Here is a 19,023-nt window from a genome sequence, read left to right on the forward strand (position 1 = left end):
GTATTTATTTATACCCCACCCTTTCCCCAAAACTGGGACTCAGAGCAGCTTACAAAATTAAAACAGTACCATTAAAACATAGAAAAGTGTTATATTAAAACAGAATTTAATCATTACAATATTAAAACAGATAGCATGTAAAAGAATATTAGCTCTCCACTCCTGTGATATCAAAATCTAATACTGTCTTTACTATGAATTTGCCATGTTCCACACCAAACACACATTACTCACAGAGTTTCATCACTGTACATTTTAGTGCCCTGTAGACAGACATCAACATACACACACAAATAAAATCCCATCTCTTTAAAGGAGCATAAAGACCAATCACTACCCGTTCTGACCTGCCACAGGCGCAAACCTACAGAAATCAATAAACCAGAAAAGAGTAAACAAGTAGCTAGGTATATTAAATCTTACAGAATGATATTTTACAAATCAAAAGGCCTGCCTTTGCTTTTTGAGGCCTACCTCGACTTGTAGAGAGAGAGTGCATAGTGGTTTGAGTGTTGTGGACTAAGGCTCTGGAGTCCAGGGTTCGAATCATGTAAACCCCACTGGGTGGCACTGGGCAAGTCACACTCTCTCAGCCTCAGAGGATAATAATAATAATAATAATAATAATAATAATAATAATAATAAAGCTTTATTTATATGCTGCCTTTCCTGTAGGATCAAGGCGGCTCACAACATTAGATAAAACGTAACATAGAATTAAAATGCATCCCATTAATTACCTTCCCCCCCACCTTACTACACTAAAATATTACTATTAAACAATCAATAATTAAAACTGATACAATTAAACATTTAAAAATAGATTGGCCATGGCAAACCCTCTCTGAAGGAACTTGCCAAGAAAACCCGATGATAGGGCCACGACTTGAAGGCATGCCGCAACAACAACAACAACAACAACAACAACAACCACCACCACCCTTTGCTTAAATTACCATCCTGGAGCAGCCAGAGAGCAGCAGCCCTTCCCTCCAAGCCATCCTTCTCCTTCCTGACCTGGGCCCAGGCAGCAGCCTCCCCACATCAGAGTCCCTTCCTTCCTCCCTTCCCCACCCCACCTCTGACCCGGATCTTGTCACAACCCTCTGGCCCTAGATAAAGCCAGGGCCCTCCTTTGGCCCCTGAGGGCCGGCATCGGGGTCCCCAGGCCTTCCTATCCCCTCCCAAAGAAGACCCAGCCTGCGCCTCCCGCTCACCTCCAGCCTCCATCTTGCCAGTCTGGAAGGTGGCTGCTCTGCACTTGGACTACGGCTCCCCAGGAGGGTCAATCCAAGCAAACAGACATTGACAGTGCTTTGGAGTTTTAGTCAAGAGAGGGAAATGCACACACGACAGGCATCACTTTGAAGAAATGAGGCAAAGGATCAGACTGTCCTGCGATCAAGTTGATCAGCCAGACTGCCTCTGCCCCAAAAGAGATGAAAGCAAAGCTCATCAGCTCCTACATGGCCTGTTGTTGTTGTTGTTGTGTGCTTTCAAGTCATTTCCGACATATGGAGACTCTAAAGAGAATCTATCATGGGGTTTTCTTGGCAAGATTTGTTCAGAGAGGTTTGCCATTGCCGTCCTCTGAGGCTGAGAGAATATGACTTGCCCAAGCTCACCCCAGTGGGCTTCCATGGCTGAGCTGGGAATCAAACCCTGGTCTTCAGGGTCTTAGTCCAACACCGAAACCACTACGCATGCTGCTATCTTCCTCCGTTGACTATTTGGTGATAATATTCAGCCAGAAGAGAAGAGTATGGACAAAACTGGAGCTTCCTCACACATGCCTGCATTCACCTACCCAAAAAAGAAGGAAGGGTGGGTTTTTTAATTGAAGGTGAAGAGGTCCCACTTGTGTGTCAACTGCATCGTTTTCTGTAATTGCAAGATCTGGCCATCTAAATTGTTAACTATGGCAGTAGGCTGGGTCTGGCTGCTGCTACTACTACTACTACTACTATTAGGACTACTAGGAATCTTCAACTGGTCAGCAAGCCAGTCTTGAGTGGTGATGAGACTATCAGACTACCCCATGTTCAAATTCCTATTTTGATCAGAAAATTCACTAGGTGACCTTTGGCAGGAAATATTTCTCAGCCAGATCCACACCACAGAGCTCCTAAAGCGACAAAGAACAAGAGGAGAACCATGAACGTTGCTTTGAGCTCCTTGAAAATAAATGTTATTTATGTAATAAATGTAATCATTAAATAAAATGCAGCAGCAAAACTCTTTGTGAGTACAGTGGGCCCTTGGTATCCACTGGGGTTTCGTTCTAGGATCCTCTGTGGATATGAAAGTCTGTGGATGCTCAAATTCCACTGAATACAATGGCATAGTAAAATGGTGTAACTTATATCAAATGGCAAAATCACGGTTTGCTTTTGGGAATTTATATATATTTAAAATATTTTTCAAACTGTGGATGCTTGAATCCGTGGATAAAATAATCCATGGAGTAGGAGGTCTGACTGTATTATTAAAAGCTGCTTATAGCATCTATTCTCAAATATTTTTCAACTGGTTCCCAGTTTCTTTCAGGCCTAGATCAAAATGCTGGTTTTTATCTATAAAGCCTTCAACTTGAGATAATGTTATCTAAAGGCATACCTCTTCCAGAAAGATCCCCAACATGCTTTGTATAATTGTGATCATGTTTAAGGACCCCTGTTTGTTGTGGTAGGATTGGTGCAATCAGATCACTGTCCCCTGAAATTATATCTTCTATTTCAAGCACCATTCTTGCATCCATTGAACTCTATGGTGAGACCTCAAAACCAAAACATTTAAAATCTTCACTTTTAGGAGGCTGCTTTGGTTACCAACATATCAAGTTGAATTCCATCTTTGCTTTTTATATGTTTATTTTACATTTTGCTCTTAAACTGTGAACCAAAACACCTTTTACAAGCTAGATGAGCAGAAGTACAGTGCTTAAGTAAAAACATCAAAAATAGACTGGATATTGTACTTAGAACAGCCATTGGCAGCAGAATCCTTCTTTCCCTCCACATATAAGAAGCCCTTGACAAAAGAACTAAAATTAAATCTATGTGTCCTGCTAGTACCTGCCACACTATTAAGGGCATGGCCTTAATTTCTTTTTAGAATTCAACTATAACCAATCAATCTCTACCACCCAATCCTCCCCAAATAACAATGTCAGTGTTATACAAGTGATATAGAGCCTAATCTGATCAATAAACTAGTCATATCAATTATTTATTGTGGTTGCACTGTTTTATTATTACATTTTTAACTTCTGTACAACACTTTGAGAAGTAGCTTTATGAAGTATTTAATAACATGGTTCACAGTACAATTCTACACTTGAAGATTAGGTCAGCAGAAGGGTAAACTCCCAAGTTTGTTCTCCTGACCAGAATTGCCTGTGAACCTTCATGACACATTATGGCTGGAGGAAAAGCCTGGCGTGTTCTGCAGATGTCTAGATTCTTCTCCTCTTCATTCTTGGGCAAGGTGATTGAGAGGGCAGTCGCTTTTCAGCTCCAAGCTGTCTTGGATGACACCGATTATCTGGACCCATTTCAAACTGGCTTCAGAGCGGGCTACGGAGTTGAGACTGCCATGGTCGCCTTAGTCGATGATCTCCGTCTGGCCACTGACAGGGGAAGTGTAACCCTGTTGGTGCTCTTGGACATCTCAGTGACCTTCGATACCATTGACCATGGTATCCTTCTGGAATGCCTGAGAGATTTGGGTATCGGGGGCAGTGCGCTCCAGTGGTTCCAGTCCTATCTCTCAGGGAGATTCCAGATGGTGAGGCTGGGGGACAGTTGCTCTCGTAAAAGAGAGCTTACATCAGGTTTCCCACAAGGCGCCATCCTGTCCCCCATGCTATTTAACATTTACATGAAGCCACTGGGAGAGATCATCCGGAACCATGGAGCTCGGTGTTATGATGACACCCAGATCTATCTCTCCATGTCTCTGACTGATACAGTGACTAAGGTTGGCACCTCTCCTCTGGATGCCTGCCTGGGGTCAGTAATAGGCTGGATGAGGAAAAACAAACTCAAGCTGAATCCAGAGAAAACAGAGGTACTCGTGATAGGTCCTCCGAATCCAGATAGGGAAATTTGCCATCCTGTCCTGGACGGGGTTACATTTCCCTAAAGGAGAAAGTTCGCAGTTTGGGAGTACTCCTGGATCCATCTCTACAGTTATCATCTCAAGTAGATGCGATGGCCAAGAGTGCTTGGTACCAGCTTCGGCTGATACGCCAACTGCGTCCCTGTCTGGATCAAAAGACCTAGAAACTGTAGTAGACACACTGGTAACCTCTCGTTTGGATTTCTGTCTCTACATGGGGCTACCTTTGTATCAGGTTCGGAAGCTTCAGTTGGTTCAAAATGCTGCAGCCCGATTGGTCACAGGTACAGCTAGGTCGGATCATATAACCTCCGTGTTAAAATCTCTTCACTGGCTGCCAATTCGCTTCTGGTCCCAATACAATGTGTTGGTTATTACCTTTAAAGCTCTACATGGCTTGGGCCCAAGTTACTTGAGGGAACGCCTCTCCCTATATAATCCGCCCCGCACCCTTAGAACAACGGGGAAACTCCTACTTGAACATCCTAAGATGAGACTGGCAACAACCCACCAAAGAGCTTACACAGCGACAGCGCCTACTCTTTGGAACGCTCTCCCAGAAGAGATCCGCTCTAGTGGTACATTGGAAGCCTTTAAAAAGGCTTTTAAAACCTATCTCTTCCAGCAAGCATACCCTCCCGACTCTTTTTAGAGAAATATTCCCCAATTAGATTAAGACACTTGATAGCCTATAATTTTGACCATTTAATTTCTTATTTTAGATAATTTTATTGAATATTTATTATTGTAACTGAATGTTTTAACTGTTTTTATACTGTATTATGACGTTTGTCATAGTTTTACCTGATGTGAACCACTTTGATCTCAAGGAAAAGCGGTATATAAATAAACAGTTTATTATTATTATTATTATTATTATTATTATTATTATTATTATTTATTCCTAACTATTACACACCCAGGAATTTCCTCCATCACCTGTGCACTGAGGTACAGTACACACTATAAAATGGAAAGATGGGGTGGGCACTTATAACAGTCTTTATTTAATTATTTAATTATTTATATCCCACCTATCTCCCAGTAAGGGACCCAAGGCGGTATACAACACCTTAAAAATACATTTTAAAAAATCTTAATACAAAAGTTAAAATACAATTAAACTAACTTTCATTTTAAAACACAAGTGAAAAGCACAGTTTTAAAAAGCATTAAAAGATATTTAAAACATGATAAAAATAAAAACACTACACCCCTTCCCCATTAAAAACTCATGAAAAGAGTTCCATTTATTCAAACTTCCTTACTTCACTTCTTATTATGAACGACATACTGTAGTTATGCAAATGTTGCCAGGGAACTGTGGCCAGGAACTAAAACAAGGCACTGTACTAATTGGACATTAACTTTGAATTAAAGATGCTGCATCAGAGAAAGCAGACAAGCCATAAATTACCACCCAGTAATTTACAAATTGCTGAAAGTTAGATTTCCCTCATTACAATTACAGCTCAAAAACTAAAGGGCAGGTGTCATAAAAGATTATTCCAGGAATGTCTGTGTGTCTTTTCCAGAAGAATAATGAACATTAAAAAAATGAAGCAACTGATAAATCACAAAGGATTGAAGCAAAAAAAAAATCCTCATATCAAAACAATTACAGTAAAAATTATCATACCAACCATCATACCAAAACCACAAGACAGTGGACTAGGGTAGATGCCAAATAAGAAAGCAAAGTCGCCATCTTGGGGCCAAGTACACAGGGAACAGCAGACAAGTCATGGAAGCAGTGAACAAGTCAAATATGTGTTTTGGTACCAAGAAACAGAGCACAAGGCCCAAATATCAGAGATTTCCTGGGGTCAGCAACTGTGCCAGGGACAGGGGCCAATTTCTGCTCTTCCAGCAGGCCACTGAGACTGTTCTCTGCAAATCCTCATGTGATATGACTTCACTTCCCCTTTCATCCCTAAATTGGCTGTTTGGGGGTTTACGGGGATGATGGGTAAATCTATCCTGCTACACTTTGTATTAGTTTTGCAGTTAATTTTTTAAAAAATTATGGGGTGGAGGGCTTTCGTGGCCTACTGGGTGGCTCTGAGAGCACAAAAAAGGATTTGGGACCACATGGTCCATGGACCACATTTTCCCTAGCCAAAGCTTGAGAACAAAAACTGCTCAAAGGGGAGATGCTAAGCAAGGAGGAAGGTGAAGAATAGAAAAGCACAGAGTGAAACTTGGAGAGCTATCTGTCAGAGGTGCCAATGAGGGAGAGGTAGACCTCCCAACCTGATCTTTGTGTAAGTATGGCAATAAGGCAGAGAAAGTGAGGTGATTTGGTCCCCATCTTTCCATGGGTTTGTAGAACCATTTTAAGTAATCTTGAAAGAAGGTCCCATGAGGGAGAGGTGATGGCTCTTTCAATGGAGTGTATGTGCTATACTTTTATATTTCATATTTGGGCCGTTTTTAATAGGATGGCTTATTTGTTTTTTAAAAATTGTTTTGATTACTATGGTTTACTTTTGGCTCTATTTTGTTTTAACCAATGCTGTGAGCTGCCTTGAGAGAAAAGCAAGATATTCAATAAAGAAATAATGGATTACAGTACATTTTATTTAACAAATTCACCCTGGAGGGTAAACGGAAACAACTGACTTGCCCGGCTTCCAAGTTACCTTTATGACCACTGACTTGAATCTGAATCTCTTACAACAAAATGCCACCACTAGACCATCGTAATTAAAAAGGATCAAAAAAGAGATTCTGTGATGTGATAAGCTGTATGGTGTGTTTACCTTAAGTGATCTGGAATTTTAGATGGCCCTTGTGCATCCCTTCAGTCTTCAGATGCATTTCCCTATACAGTACATACAGGGAAGTACATAACCAGAAGGGCAACTTCAAAAGCTGTTTTTCTTGAGGGATGGGGCACTGTCATAAGAAAGCATAAATTAGAAGGCCTTTGGGGCATGGTCAAATGACTCAGTAGTTCACAGAAGATGGGTTTCAAGTAGGAGGTTTTTTTGAGGTACTTCTTCACAAGTTGAATTTCTTTTAATGGCCAAAGAAATTTCTTTCAAGAATGGTTTTGATATAAACCATTCCTCTAACAAAGTAGAGCAGGAACTAATTGACTCATGTGCTACTTTATCAGGAAAGGTTATAGCTGCAACTATGCAGACTATCACCTTCCTCAGAGGCTACCAACTATGCTAGTATCCAAGGCTTATACACTGCTCCCTCGGGTTACGAAATTAATTCGTTCCGCGGCCGCTTTCGTAACCCGAAAAGCCTTCGTAAGCCGAATTGCCATAGGCGCTAATGGGGAAAAGCCGCGTTTCGTGCGAAAAAGCGCCGAAAAGCACCAAAAAATTTTTCCGTAACCCGAAAAACATTCGTAACCCGGAACAATTATTTCCAATGGGATTTTTTCGTATCCCAGAAATTTCGTAACCTGGGTATTTCGTATCCCGAGGTACCACTGTAGTTGCCTACTTGACACTGAGACATAGCAGCCACTGGGTTTTTGACTGCTTATCTGGTGACTAAAGTAATTGCAGCATTTCAAAAAGTGTTGTAGTGCTATACATTGAGCATTTTACTCCTCATAGAATCATAGAATTGTAGAGTTGGAAGAGACCACAAGGGCCATCCCGTCCAATGCCCTGCAATGCATGAACTCTCAATCAAAGCATCCCCAATAGATGGTCATCTAGCCTCTGCTTAAAGACCTCCAGAGAAGGAGACTCCAATACACTCCAAGGGAGTGTGTTCCACTGTCGAACAGCCCTTACTGTCAGGAAGTTCATCCTTATGTTGAGGTGGAATCTCTTTTCCTGGAGCTTGCATCCATTGTTCTGGGTCCTGTTCTCTGGAGCAGCAGAAAACAAGCTTGCTCCCTCCTCAATATCACATCCCTTCAAATATTTAAACAGGGCTACCATATCACATCTTAACCTTCTTTTCTCTAGGCAGGGATGTAGCTAGGGTTTTAGGAAGGGAGGGGGGTCCAGTCTAAGTGCCACCATTATAATGGGGCTTGAGTGCGGCAGCACAGCAGCACACACCATTCATTTTTCTAATGAAAGGGGGGGGTCCGGACTCCAAGAACCCCCCCCCCCTTGGCTACTGTAACAGAAATTTCCACCACACTACGTCCCTGCTCCAGGCTAAACATCCCCAGCTCCCTAAGTTGTTCCTCACAGGGTATGGTTTCCAGACCCTTTACCATTTTAGTCACCCTCTTTTGGACATGCTCCAGTTTCTCAATGTCCTTTTTGAATTGTGGTGCCCAGAACTGGTCACAATATTCCAGGTGGGGCCTGACCAAAGCGGAATACAGTGGCACTATTACTTCTCTTGACACTATACTTTTATTGATGCAGCCTAAAATTGCATTGGCCATTTTAGCTGCTGCATTGCACTGTTGACTCATGTTCAACTTGTGGTCTACTTGGACTCCCAGATCCCTTTCACATGTAGTCTCATTCAGCCAGGTGTACCCCATCCTATATCTGTGCATTTCATTTTTCCACCCTAAGTGCAGTCCCTTACATTTCTTCGTGTTGAATTTCTAATCTATTCAGGTCATTTTGAATTTTGATCATTTCCTCTGGAGTATTAGCTATTCCTCCTAATTTGGTGTCATCTGCAAATTTGATGAGTATGCCCCCAATTCTGTCATCCAAGTCATTGATAAAGATATTGAATAACACTGGGCCCAGGACAGAGCCCTGTGGGACCCCACTGGTCACTTCCCTCCAGGATGAAAAGGAGCCATTGTTGAGCACCCTTTGGGTTCAGCCGGTCAACCAATTACAAATCCATGTAACAGTTGCCTTGTCTAACCCACATTTCACAAACTTGTTTGCAAGAATGTCATGGGAAACATTGTCAAAGGCCTTACTGAAATCAAGATACTGTATACCATATCCACAGCATTCCCTTCATCTACCAAGCTGGTAATTTTATCAAAGAAAGAGTTAAGATTTGTCTGGCATGACTTCTTTCTCTGAAACCCGTGTTGACTTTTTGTGATTATAGCATTGCTTTCTAGATCTTCACAGACTCTCTGCTTAATGATCTGCTCTAGAATCTTTCCTGGTATAGATGTCAGAGTAACTGGACGATAATTGTTGGGATCCCCTTTCCCCCCCTTTCTGAAGATGGGGACAACGTTTGCCTTCCTCCAGTCTGCTGGGACTTCTCCTGTTCTCCAGTTCTCAAAGATTATTGCCAATGGTTACAATATTACATTTGCCAGTTCTTTTAATACTCTTGGATGTAGTTCATCTGGTCCTGGAGATTTATATTTGTTTAGATTAACCAGTTATTCCTGCACTATCTCTTTACTTATTCTGTACTGAAATTCCCCTATTCTGTCCTCTGCTCCATTATCCTCAGGTTGAGCACCCTTTTCCTTTTCTGAGAAGGCTGAGGCAAAGAAGGGCTGGTTACAAACCGGCATTTGGGACGTCCAGAGGACGTCCCATTTTAAAAAAGGGGCATCTCTTCTAGACGCCCCTGGGCCTAATACGGACTCCGTCCGTACAAGATGGCGCCGGCCCTTCTACATGGCCAGCGCCATCTTTGCGTATCGGACGCTGAGCGTCCGTACGCGTCGCGTCCTTTGTGACATAGCAAGTGCGCCCCTGGCGCCTTGCTACTCGCAAACGCGACTCTAAAAGAAGCTCCATTTTGGAGCTTCTTTTTCGGTCCGCAGGGGAGCCGCGCCGTGTGGCGGCTCCGGCTCCCCCACGGACTAACCGGCGGCGGCGGCAGACCACCGCAAAGCGGCGGTTTGTATCCCGCCAAGGTGTTGAGTAATTATGCCTTTTCTCTGTCTTCTGTTAGCATTTTGCCATCTTCTCCATGCAGTGGCCCTACCATTTCCTTCTTCTTTCTTCTGCTGTGGACATATCCAAAAAAGCCCTTTTTATTCTTTTTAACCTCTCTAGCAAGCCTGAGTTCATTCTGCGCTTTAGCTTTTCTGACTTTACCCCTACACCTGCCTGCTATTTCTTTGAATTCCTTTTTTGTGATTCCCCCCTTTTTCCATTTCTTATACTGTACTGCACATGTTCCATTTAAAACTTACCTCAGTTGAGAGTTTCTTAGTCATCCATCCTGGTTTATTGAGACACCTCCCATTTTTCTTTCTCACTGGAACTGTTGTCCTACATTTCTCCCTATTGAAATTCAAGTTCTGGTCCAGTTCTCTAATTTGTTAAGGTAATTTTGAATTCTGATCCTGTCCTCTGGGGTATTAGCTCCCTCTTCTAATTTGGTGTCATGTGATAAACATGTCCTCTATTCTATCGTACAAATCACTGATAAAGATGTTGAATAGCAGTGGGGCCAGGACAGAACCCTGCGGCACCCCACTGGTCACTTCTCTCCAGGATGAGGAGGTGCCATTGTTTAGAACCCTTTGGGTTTGGTTGGCCAACCAAGTACAAATCTACCTATCTGCCGCATTGTCTAGCCCACATTTTACGAGCTTTTTTCAAGGGTGTCATGGGAGACCTTGTCAAAAGGCCTTACTGAAATCAAGATATGCTACAACCACAGCAATGCCTTCATCCACCCAGCTTGTGGCTTCATAAAAAAAGAAGGGGGGGGTTAGGGGCCGTGCACACCAGCCATAAAGGCCAGCCTGGGGGCGGAGCCAGAGCATCCACATGATGCATGCCCCAACCCCGCCTCAAGGTGGTGTGATGTCACACGCTGCTCCACATGGTGCGTGGCATCATGGTGCTGGGTCCACATGACACAGCACCAAAGGAGCACCTTAAAGTCATGGCGCCACGACTATCGTGCCTTTTTCAGAGCACAAAAAGGAACCGCTTTTTGCATCTTTTTGCACCCTGGAAAGGCCAAATTGGGGCCTCAGCGTGTGGTTGCATGACCACAATCTGTCGCAGCTGAAGGCAGCTACAGGCCACCCCTTAGAAGCAGGCTGCACAGCCCCTGTCTGGCATGACTTGTTTTAGAGAAATCCATGTTGAGTTTTAGTGATCATGGCATTCCTTTTGCAGTGTGTGCAACAGTCTATTTCATTATCTGCTTTGGAATTTTTGCTGGTATTGATGTCAGGCTGACTGGCTGGTAATTATTTGGGTCCTCTTTTTTCCCCCTTTATTGAAGATGGGGACATTTGCCCTTGTCCAGTCTGCTAGGACCTTTCCTGTTCTCAAAGGAATTCTAAGATTATTGAAAGTGGTTTTGAGATTACTTTTGTTAGTTCTTTTAATATCTTTGAATGTCGTTCATCTGGACCTGGAGACTTGAATTTGTGAATATCCAGGTATTCCTGTAACTTTACCTATTCTGTGATGCATTTCCCCTACTGCATCATCTGCTCCATTTTCCCAGGCTGAGCTCTGCCTCTCAGAGAAGATGGAGGTAAAGCTGTTGAGTAGTTCTGCCTTTTCTCTCTTAGTATTTCACCATCTTCTCTACACAACAGCCCTACTATTTCCAAATTGTCAGGCTGACTAGGTGGTAATTATTTTCAAAAATTTCAAAAAAAATAATAATCCCATTTTTGAAATTGGAGACTACATTTGTCCTCCTCACTTTGATTTTCAATATTACTCTGATTTCCTATCTTGCCAGCTTCTTAACTTCTTTCATGATAATAACCTTCCTGAGGATCTGTAATCGACATACCACTACAGTGGTACCCCGGGTTACGAAATTAATTCGTTCCGCGGTTAATTTCGTAACCCGAAATACCTTCGTAAGCCGAATTCCCATAGGCGCTAATGGAAAAATAGCTCTCTGCTGCCCTCCGGTGGCGGAAAATAGCGCCGCGGTTTTTTCGTAACCCGAAGAAACCTTCGTAAGCCGAAGCAATAAATCCCTATGGGATTTTTTCGTATCCCGAAAAATTCTTAACCCGGCGCATTCGTATCCCGGGGTACCACTGTACTCTCTTTTTCTTGTCTGCATCTTCTGAGAAAATTTCTTACTTGAAAATGTACAGCATTCCAAATATTTTCTCCAGTTTCAGGGAATTGTGTGTGTGTTGTGTTGTAATTCCTACTTGATGTGGATATACGTTGTTTCTTATAATTGCTGATTTTATAGTTTGTTTTATTGTAATTTTAATGTTGTAAACTACCTTAACATTTTCAAGACACAGTATATACTTTAAGAACATCTTTAGCCAAGATAACCATTGACCATGGTGGATGGGGACTATACAACTGCAGTCCAGTACACTCAGACAATACTCAACTGTCAACTACTGTACTAAATCGTATTAACTATATCAGGAGGTATGTATCCAATTACCACTTTGATTCACAATTGTTATTAAAGATTTAGTGGAGTTCACAAAAACGTTTATATTTGTACTGAGACAGTTATGGTCTGGGTTTTCTTGACCATTCTATTTTCCAGAAAATTCCATACTTGGTTTTTTACAGAGAACATTCTGGCAGCCAAAAACCACAGGCACCTGGATGTCCCATTTAATAATAATAATATTGAAACAGTGCTTCCATTAATTGCTGAAAAAGCTTCACAAGCATTATCTGTCCTCAATTGTTTAATTACAGCCATGCTCAATATAATTGAGTTCTGTTTGCCTTTTTAATGCTGCCAAAAATTACAGTGTGTGGGGAGGGGGAGAGACAGGGCAGGAAGAGGACTAATCAGGAGGGGGGGGGAATAGCAGCATAGATCCTTTGTGGGTCAGATGGCATATCTGCTGGAAATTTACAAAATAGCAAAAGAAGTACTGTACAGGTCTAACACTGTTTCCTCTATCACTACTCTTCAGATGCAAAAGCAGACAGCCTGGACATGTCCTATATTAGATATATATTGGGAGATCAACAGACAGAGAGGCAGGTTGGGTGTGTTCCCTGACAGGGCCAGAGCCTAAGCTCCAATTTTGCAGTTTTACATTTACATTTATACTATTTGCATGCCCAATTACCAACTGGATTTATCTCTGCAGTGTTTTGACCCACTGAATATATTTGTTCCATGGCAGTACGCAAAAGCTTCCAAGTCATTTCACCTAACCGAAGAGAGCCTGCACACTGTCATTTGAAGCAGTAACTTTAGAAATATTTCATATTCACAATCTGTAAATATATCTTTGGTTGCAAAGTTAGAAAACAGCTATTAGACCATTAAGACTAAATAACGTGCTTATGTGTACAGTAAATACAAACATGAGACTACAGCCCTGAAGGACATGCAGAATTCAATCACAATTACCCAAGTCAGGAGCCCTGGTGGCACAGTAGTTAAATGCCAATACTGCAGTGGTTAAGTCATCATTAAAAGGAAAGTGTTCACTCTTACTTTTCCACCTCTTGATCTAATAAACTCAGTGCCTGAACAATGTGAACACAATGGAATGGTGGACTATGCAAGTTCATAAACAAATAGAGTAACTTAACAGAACTGTTCAACTTCATGATTCCACACAAATGCATTTGTGTGAAGCTGTGCATGGTGCAGCATTTGGATTTATTTAAAAACTTAAAAAATATATGAATATTTCAGCATTTCATAATAATAGCATTAAAAAGCTGTACTTTACCTTTCAAACATTAAAGAACTAGTGTTTGAATTGACAGGATATCTAAGCCCCATAAAACCATCAACTAAAACTGTTCCTGTTTCTAATCATGTTGCCTTATTGCAGGGGTAGGCAACCTTTTTGAGCCGGGGGCCGGGTTGCTGTCCCTCAGACAATTGGGGGGCCGAAGCCAAAAAATTAAAAAATTTAAAAAATTTAAATATATAAATAAACCAGGACAAATGTAGGACAAAAATTTCAAATGGAAGACACTTTTTTTAAAAAAATGGAGGACACATGAAAAAATTTGCTGATTTTTTTAAAAAATGTTAATATAAATGCATGTTTCTGAGGCTTCTATAGACAATTGTCCCCCAAAGGCCCAGGTAGCAATCGGCGGCAAGACTGGGCTGGGGCCGGTCCCAAGGCCTTGCCGGGCCGCATCCGGCCCGCGGGCCGCAGGTTGCCTACCCCTGCCTTATTGCTTCTCACTTACCTATGCTTCCCCTCAGCAGAAAGTACCAAATTCCATAAAGATCCAAATATCACCAAGTAGAAAAAATACAACTGTGTTTATACAAGAAAATCATAACTGCACACATTATTAATTTCTGCAATTTATTTCCTTAAAAACAGTTGAATTCTCTTGCTATGGCAATAATATACTGTTTTGAAGTGCAGAAAAGGAATATTAATCAGGTCCTTGATGTTCAGGGAGCCCACAATATTGGCTCATGTTAATATTGGTCTGTCTTCTCTAAATTCCCAGATGTCATTCACAACTGTGATTTCAAATAAAGTGATGACTAAAACAGCAAATACTAAATACTGTGAGTCCTTCAGTACCACAGTAATAAATGGCTCTAGCCCCCGTGACATATCAAGTGGGCATGTCCAGTGGTGGTTGCTCTCTGGTTGATTGGATGTATTGTGGCTTATTAATTTTGCATTAGGAAAATATTTGATATTTGTATGTGTTTATGTATTTTTAAACTTTATTCCTGTAATTTGGAACTTAACCTGTGGTTATTTTGTGCTCGTGGTATAGCAAACAAACAAACAAACAAACAACCAAAAAACCACAACCAAAAACATATTTCAGGAATGGAAAGACAAATAAAATCCATTATTCAATGTTCAGAGTACCTTGCTGCTTTATCTATCCACAAATGTGCTCTTTCTAGATTCCATCTTCAAGAAGGTGCTTATATGGCTGTTCCATTGACAATATCCTAACAATCCTATGTATTTCCCTCCCTTTGCTTTCTTTTTCTCTTCCCACTTATTTTTTTTATATTTGCAAATAAAAAAATCAATAATACTTTTAAAATATATAAATAAGATAATGATAACTTATAAGACAGTGATAAAAGCAGCAAGTGGTAAACATGTTCTCTGCCTTGCCCATTACTCTTCTACATCAAGAATGAGGAATGTGTGGCCTTCCAGATATTACTAGATTGCAACTCCTATCTGCTCTAGCCAGCACAGCCAGTGACGAATGATGAAGAAGCTGCAGTCTAACATTTGCTTCACTAAACATCCTCCATCCCTGTTGCACAGAAAATTTTCAAAAGGGGCTATTTTAGTTTGAGTAGAACCAATGGGATGTTATTCACAAGGTAAAATAAGCCAGGAAAGAGTTTAATTGGGATTCCTGGACTCTGCTTACAATTCTGCAATGACATGCTGAAGCAAGAGCTAATATCCATAAGGCACTGAGAGCTCAGAAAGGGTTACCATATTGCTTCCTTTGTTCCAGGAGTCATAGAGGATAAAATGTCTCAGGTGCCAAGCCACAGCTTTAAAGTTTCCACATTCACTTACAATATGTTCTTCTTCTCGCTTTGAAGAACTATTGAAAAATGATAGACAATTCTATGTTTGAAAGCACAACACTGGCATCTAGGAAGCCTGGGCTGAATGTTCTGCTGTACTGTAGTCTTCTTGTTCCATCACATACACATTATTTATTACAATCATTTAGTCACTATGGGGTGAAACAGATGGGCAGAAGGGGTGGCTTGAAACAGACAGACTGAGGCCACAGCGAACACACACCACAGCCCCAATCCACCATGAAGCCAGCCAAAAAAGGAGTGGCAAAGATTCAATCCTTTTTTGGTGGGGAGAAGGTGACTTTTCCTGCCATGCTGCAGCCCCATTGTGGCTTCAAGGTGCTCTGGCGGCATGTGGCGTATAAATGGCGTGCCACCGGAGCGGCTTGAAGGCATCCACATTTGGGCAGGTACCTGACTTTTGGGCAGCTTCAGGGCAGCATGGGAGAGTGCAGTATATAAATGCCACACTCCCAAGCCACCTGGACAGCAGCTTTAAAGGGCCATCTGTTCCGGCCCTTCGTTCTTTCTTAAAAAAAGAAAATGGGCACCCTAGCCCAAGTCCAGCATGAAGAATGCTGGAATAGTCTACACACCAAGATATCAGGTGTTCCAAAGAGATCCAGTAGAGAGGCTAAAGAAATGTGACTTGAATCATCTAAGGTGTTTGCAGACAAGTGGCTTTTAGTGCCACCAGTCAAAAGGCATTGCATGCCTTTCTCATCTTTCCTGAACATGCTTTCTATAGTAAGAAAAAAAAAGTAGTAGTGGCACAAAAATGCGAGAGGGCTAAAAATGGGGCACATCACTGTTTGAAACCATCCTGTACAAGATCCTATGAATGAAGCAAGGAGATTACATCATAAAAGCTTCATCTGGAAGAACACACAATGGACAAGAAGGCATTCTGTATGCCCACTGCTTAGACACAACAAATCTAGCAAAACCCAGATTGACAAGAGGCCTGTATGATAAAAACACCTCAAGGAAACAAAAAAGAACTAATGGGGGGAGGGAAAGGAAAATGAGTTTTAAATAGTTTTCATGGAGTCCCATTCCAGTGACATCTGGCTGTCCTGCAAGTCTGCTGAAGCTACAAGTTCTTTCCTTCCGCTCCTGGCAAAGCAGTCCAAGCAGAACTCTCTACCTTCCATCTAGGTAAACTACATTCGGATAGTCTGCTTTGTTGCTAGTACTTCCATCTGAGGATCACTCTCCTGCCTGACCAAATTGCTGTTCCGTTCTGCAGCTTCCTTTGCGGCTGTGAATTATATCCATCTGCCTCTCCTGCAATAAGTATCCTTCATTTGCATTTTAAGAGGGACGGCTGTCTAGACGAACCTGTCATACCTGCCTAAAAGCAATAGCAAATGTGTTAGGATCAGTACATACATCTTTACCAGGCACAGTGAACTTAACAAACTCAAACAAAACAGCACATCCTACTGTTGATATTTAAATGTGTTTGAAATGCTACTGCAGGATAGTTACATATCAAATACAAACATTATAAAAGTTATAATGCCATGTTGGCTATACAGCAAAATACAATAACATCTAAAAGCCCTAAAACAACAATACCTTCATTGGCCAACCAAAATGCACAAAATACAAGCTGCAAGTTTTTGAAGTTGTTTTGTGGATTTTGGATGTTATTAACAGGAATGACCAGAGGAGACAGCTCCATTTAGAAAATCCAGGAGCAAAGGGGAAATAAGAGGCAACCTACCTGTGACTTATCCATTTTATATACCCCCCCCCCCCATGTATGACTACACAAGACACAAGTGGATCCAAGCAGACAAAGTCAAGGAAATTATCTAGGTAGGGAAGATAATACTGTTGGGAGAATATTCAGGAGAATAATATGCATGTGTGTGTTATTCATTATTATTATTATTGAGTGTATTACAGTATTCCTATTATCCATCTCACCACTGGGTGCCTTGGGAGTTTATTATTCATATAGAAATGTGTGTGTCTGTGTTTGTGTGTGTGCCAGTGCAACATATATAGATAGATATAGATAGATATATGGATGTAACATTCAAGGAAATGATCTGGGTAGGGAAGGAAAATACTGTGGGGAGAATATTAGGGAGTATATATTTATATATCCACACACACAGGCACACAATATATTGTTAATGTTGTTGTTGTTATTGTCTCTCTCCATCCCTCCACTGTGGTGCCTTGGGAGTTTATTACAACAACCGCAGCAACAATGCGCTACATAACATACATTACACAGAGAGAGAGAGAGAGAGATGCGCCCGGTGTGTGCCTAAACAAGGCCCACGTGGACCCAGGAGGCGAAGCATCCAAGGGAAGGCTCTTGAAAGGAGCATATGTTATGCCTCTCCCTCTCCCTCCGCTGGGGCCTCGGGAGTTCACTCTCCTAATAAATAAGGTACGGGTAAATAAATGTAATATATATTTACGTTACTTGCTATTGTTGTTAATATTTGTGAGGTAGCGGAGAGCGGGGCGGGAACTCCCAAGGCACCCAGGGCAGGAACGGAGGGAGGGTCCGGCTGGCGAGGCCAAGGCGAGGCTGCTGCTGCTGCTGCTGCTGCCGCCTCCGCTGCGCCTGGGCCCGAGAGCGTCCCCTCCCTCTGCCTGCCTGCCTGCCTGGGCTCCTTCTTCCCCGGCCCTCACTCACCGCTCTCGATCTCGCCGCCCTTCTTGGCCGTGGCGGCGTTGCCCATGGCCAGGCGGGGCCGGGCTGGGGCTGGGCCCGCGGGGAGGGGGCGCTCTGCCCGCCCGCTCGCTCGCTCGCTCGGTCCAGGCTCCGGCACAGGCTCCGCCGGGGCCCAGCCAGGCCCGATCCCCCCGCCCCTCCCCTGCCAGGCCCGGGCCACGCTCCGCCCACTTTCCGACACAGAGGCGGCGGCGCCTCGCACTCTATTGGCCCCCGCACACCGCTCTCCCACTCTCATTGGCTGCGGCTCAGCAGCGCGGTTGATGATTGGTTCTCTCGCAGTGACGACTTCCTCATATACGCGCCTCGCTCCGTCCCCTCCTTGCGTAAGAGCGTCGTGTACGTTCCTAGCGCCTCCTCCGATTGGCTAGCGGGGGTTATCTTCCCACTGGTTGGCTGGGGTGGAAGATGGAGGGGTTCAGCAGGGATCTATATTTAGAACGCTGCGATTGTCCGCGTTCCAAAGAATGTCCATTGTGAAATGGGCGGGGCTCCGGGTCGGAGAGGGAGGGGGCGTTGTGACGGGGGCCGAGAAGGGACATAAAGGCGGTGCGCACATTAAGGGAGCCTTCAGTGTCCTCTCCTGACCAGGAAGTCCCTGTTGCTTGTGGCTTTTGGCGGTGGTCTCGCCTGCTTCAGTGGCTTGAGAGTCGGACAGGGGCTGCATCCACACTGGAGAAATAACCTAGTTTGGCACCGCTTTAACTTGTCTGGTCCCCACAACATACTCCAACTCCCAGAATAACACTAGTGAATTAGTGAATAATACTAATGATACCAATAATACTAATATGCATCTGAGGGAGTAGACCTTTAGCCTAGGGACGCTCCTGCTGCCAGCTTCTTTCCTTCAGGGA

The 19,023-nt window shown here is 42.8% G+C and overlaps 1 protein-coding gene and 1 long non-coding RNA gene across 2 annotated transcripts in view; both read right to left on the minus strand.

Annotated features, from left to right (window-relative positions):
• PRKACA (protein kinase cAMP-activated catalytic subunit alpha) overlaps positions 1–18,188 on the minus strand; it is a 78,129-nt gene extending 59,941 nt beyond the window's left edge. The window contains exon 1 of the mRNA XM_042449053.1: positions 18,128–18,188. Within this exon, the coding sequence (XP_042304987.1) occupies positions 18,128–18,173 (46 nt within the window). The 5' untranslated portion in view covers positions 18,174–18,188. The remainder of the gene's footprint in view (positions 1–18,127) is intronic.
• LOC121921260 lies at positions 14,232–18,117 on the minus strand. The gene is made up of 2 exons (XR_006101884.1): positions 17,912–18,117; positions 14,232–16,819 (listed from the first exon to the last, which is right to left on the minus strand). It is a non-coding gene; the product is annotated as an uncharacterized LOC121921260 (long non-coding RNA).
• Positions 18,189–19,023: the final 835 nt, after the last annotated feature.

Source organism: Sceloporus undulatus, chromosome 2, assembly GCF_019175285.1.
Source record: "Sceloporus undulatus isolate JIND9_A2432 ecotype Alabama chromosome 2, SceUnd_v1.1, whole genome shotgun sequence".
Lineage (NCBI taxonomy): Eukaryota > Metazoa > Chordata > Lepidosauria > Squamata > Phrynosomatidae > Sceloporus > Sceloporus undulatus.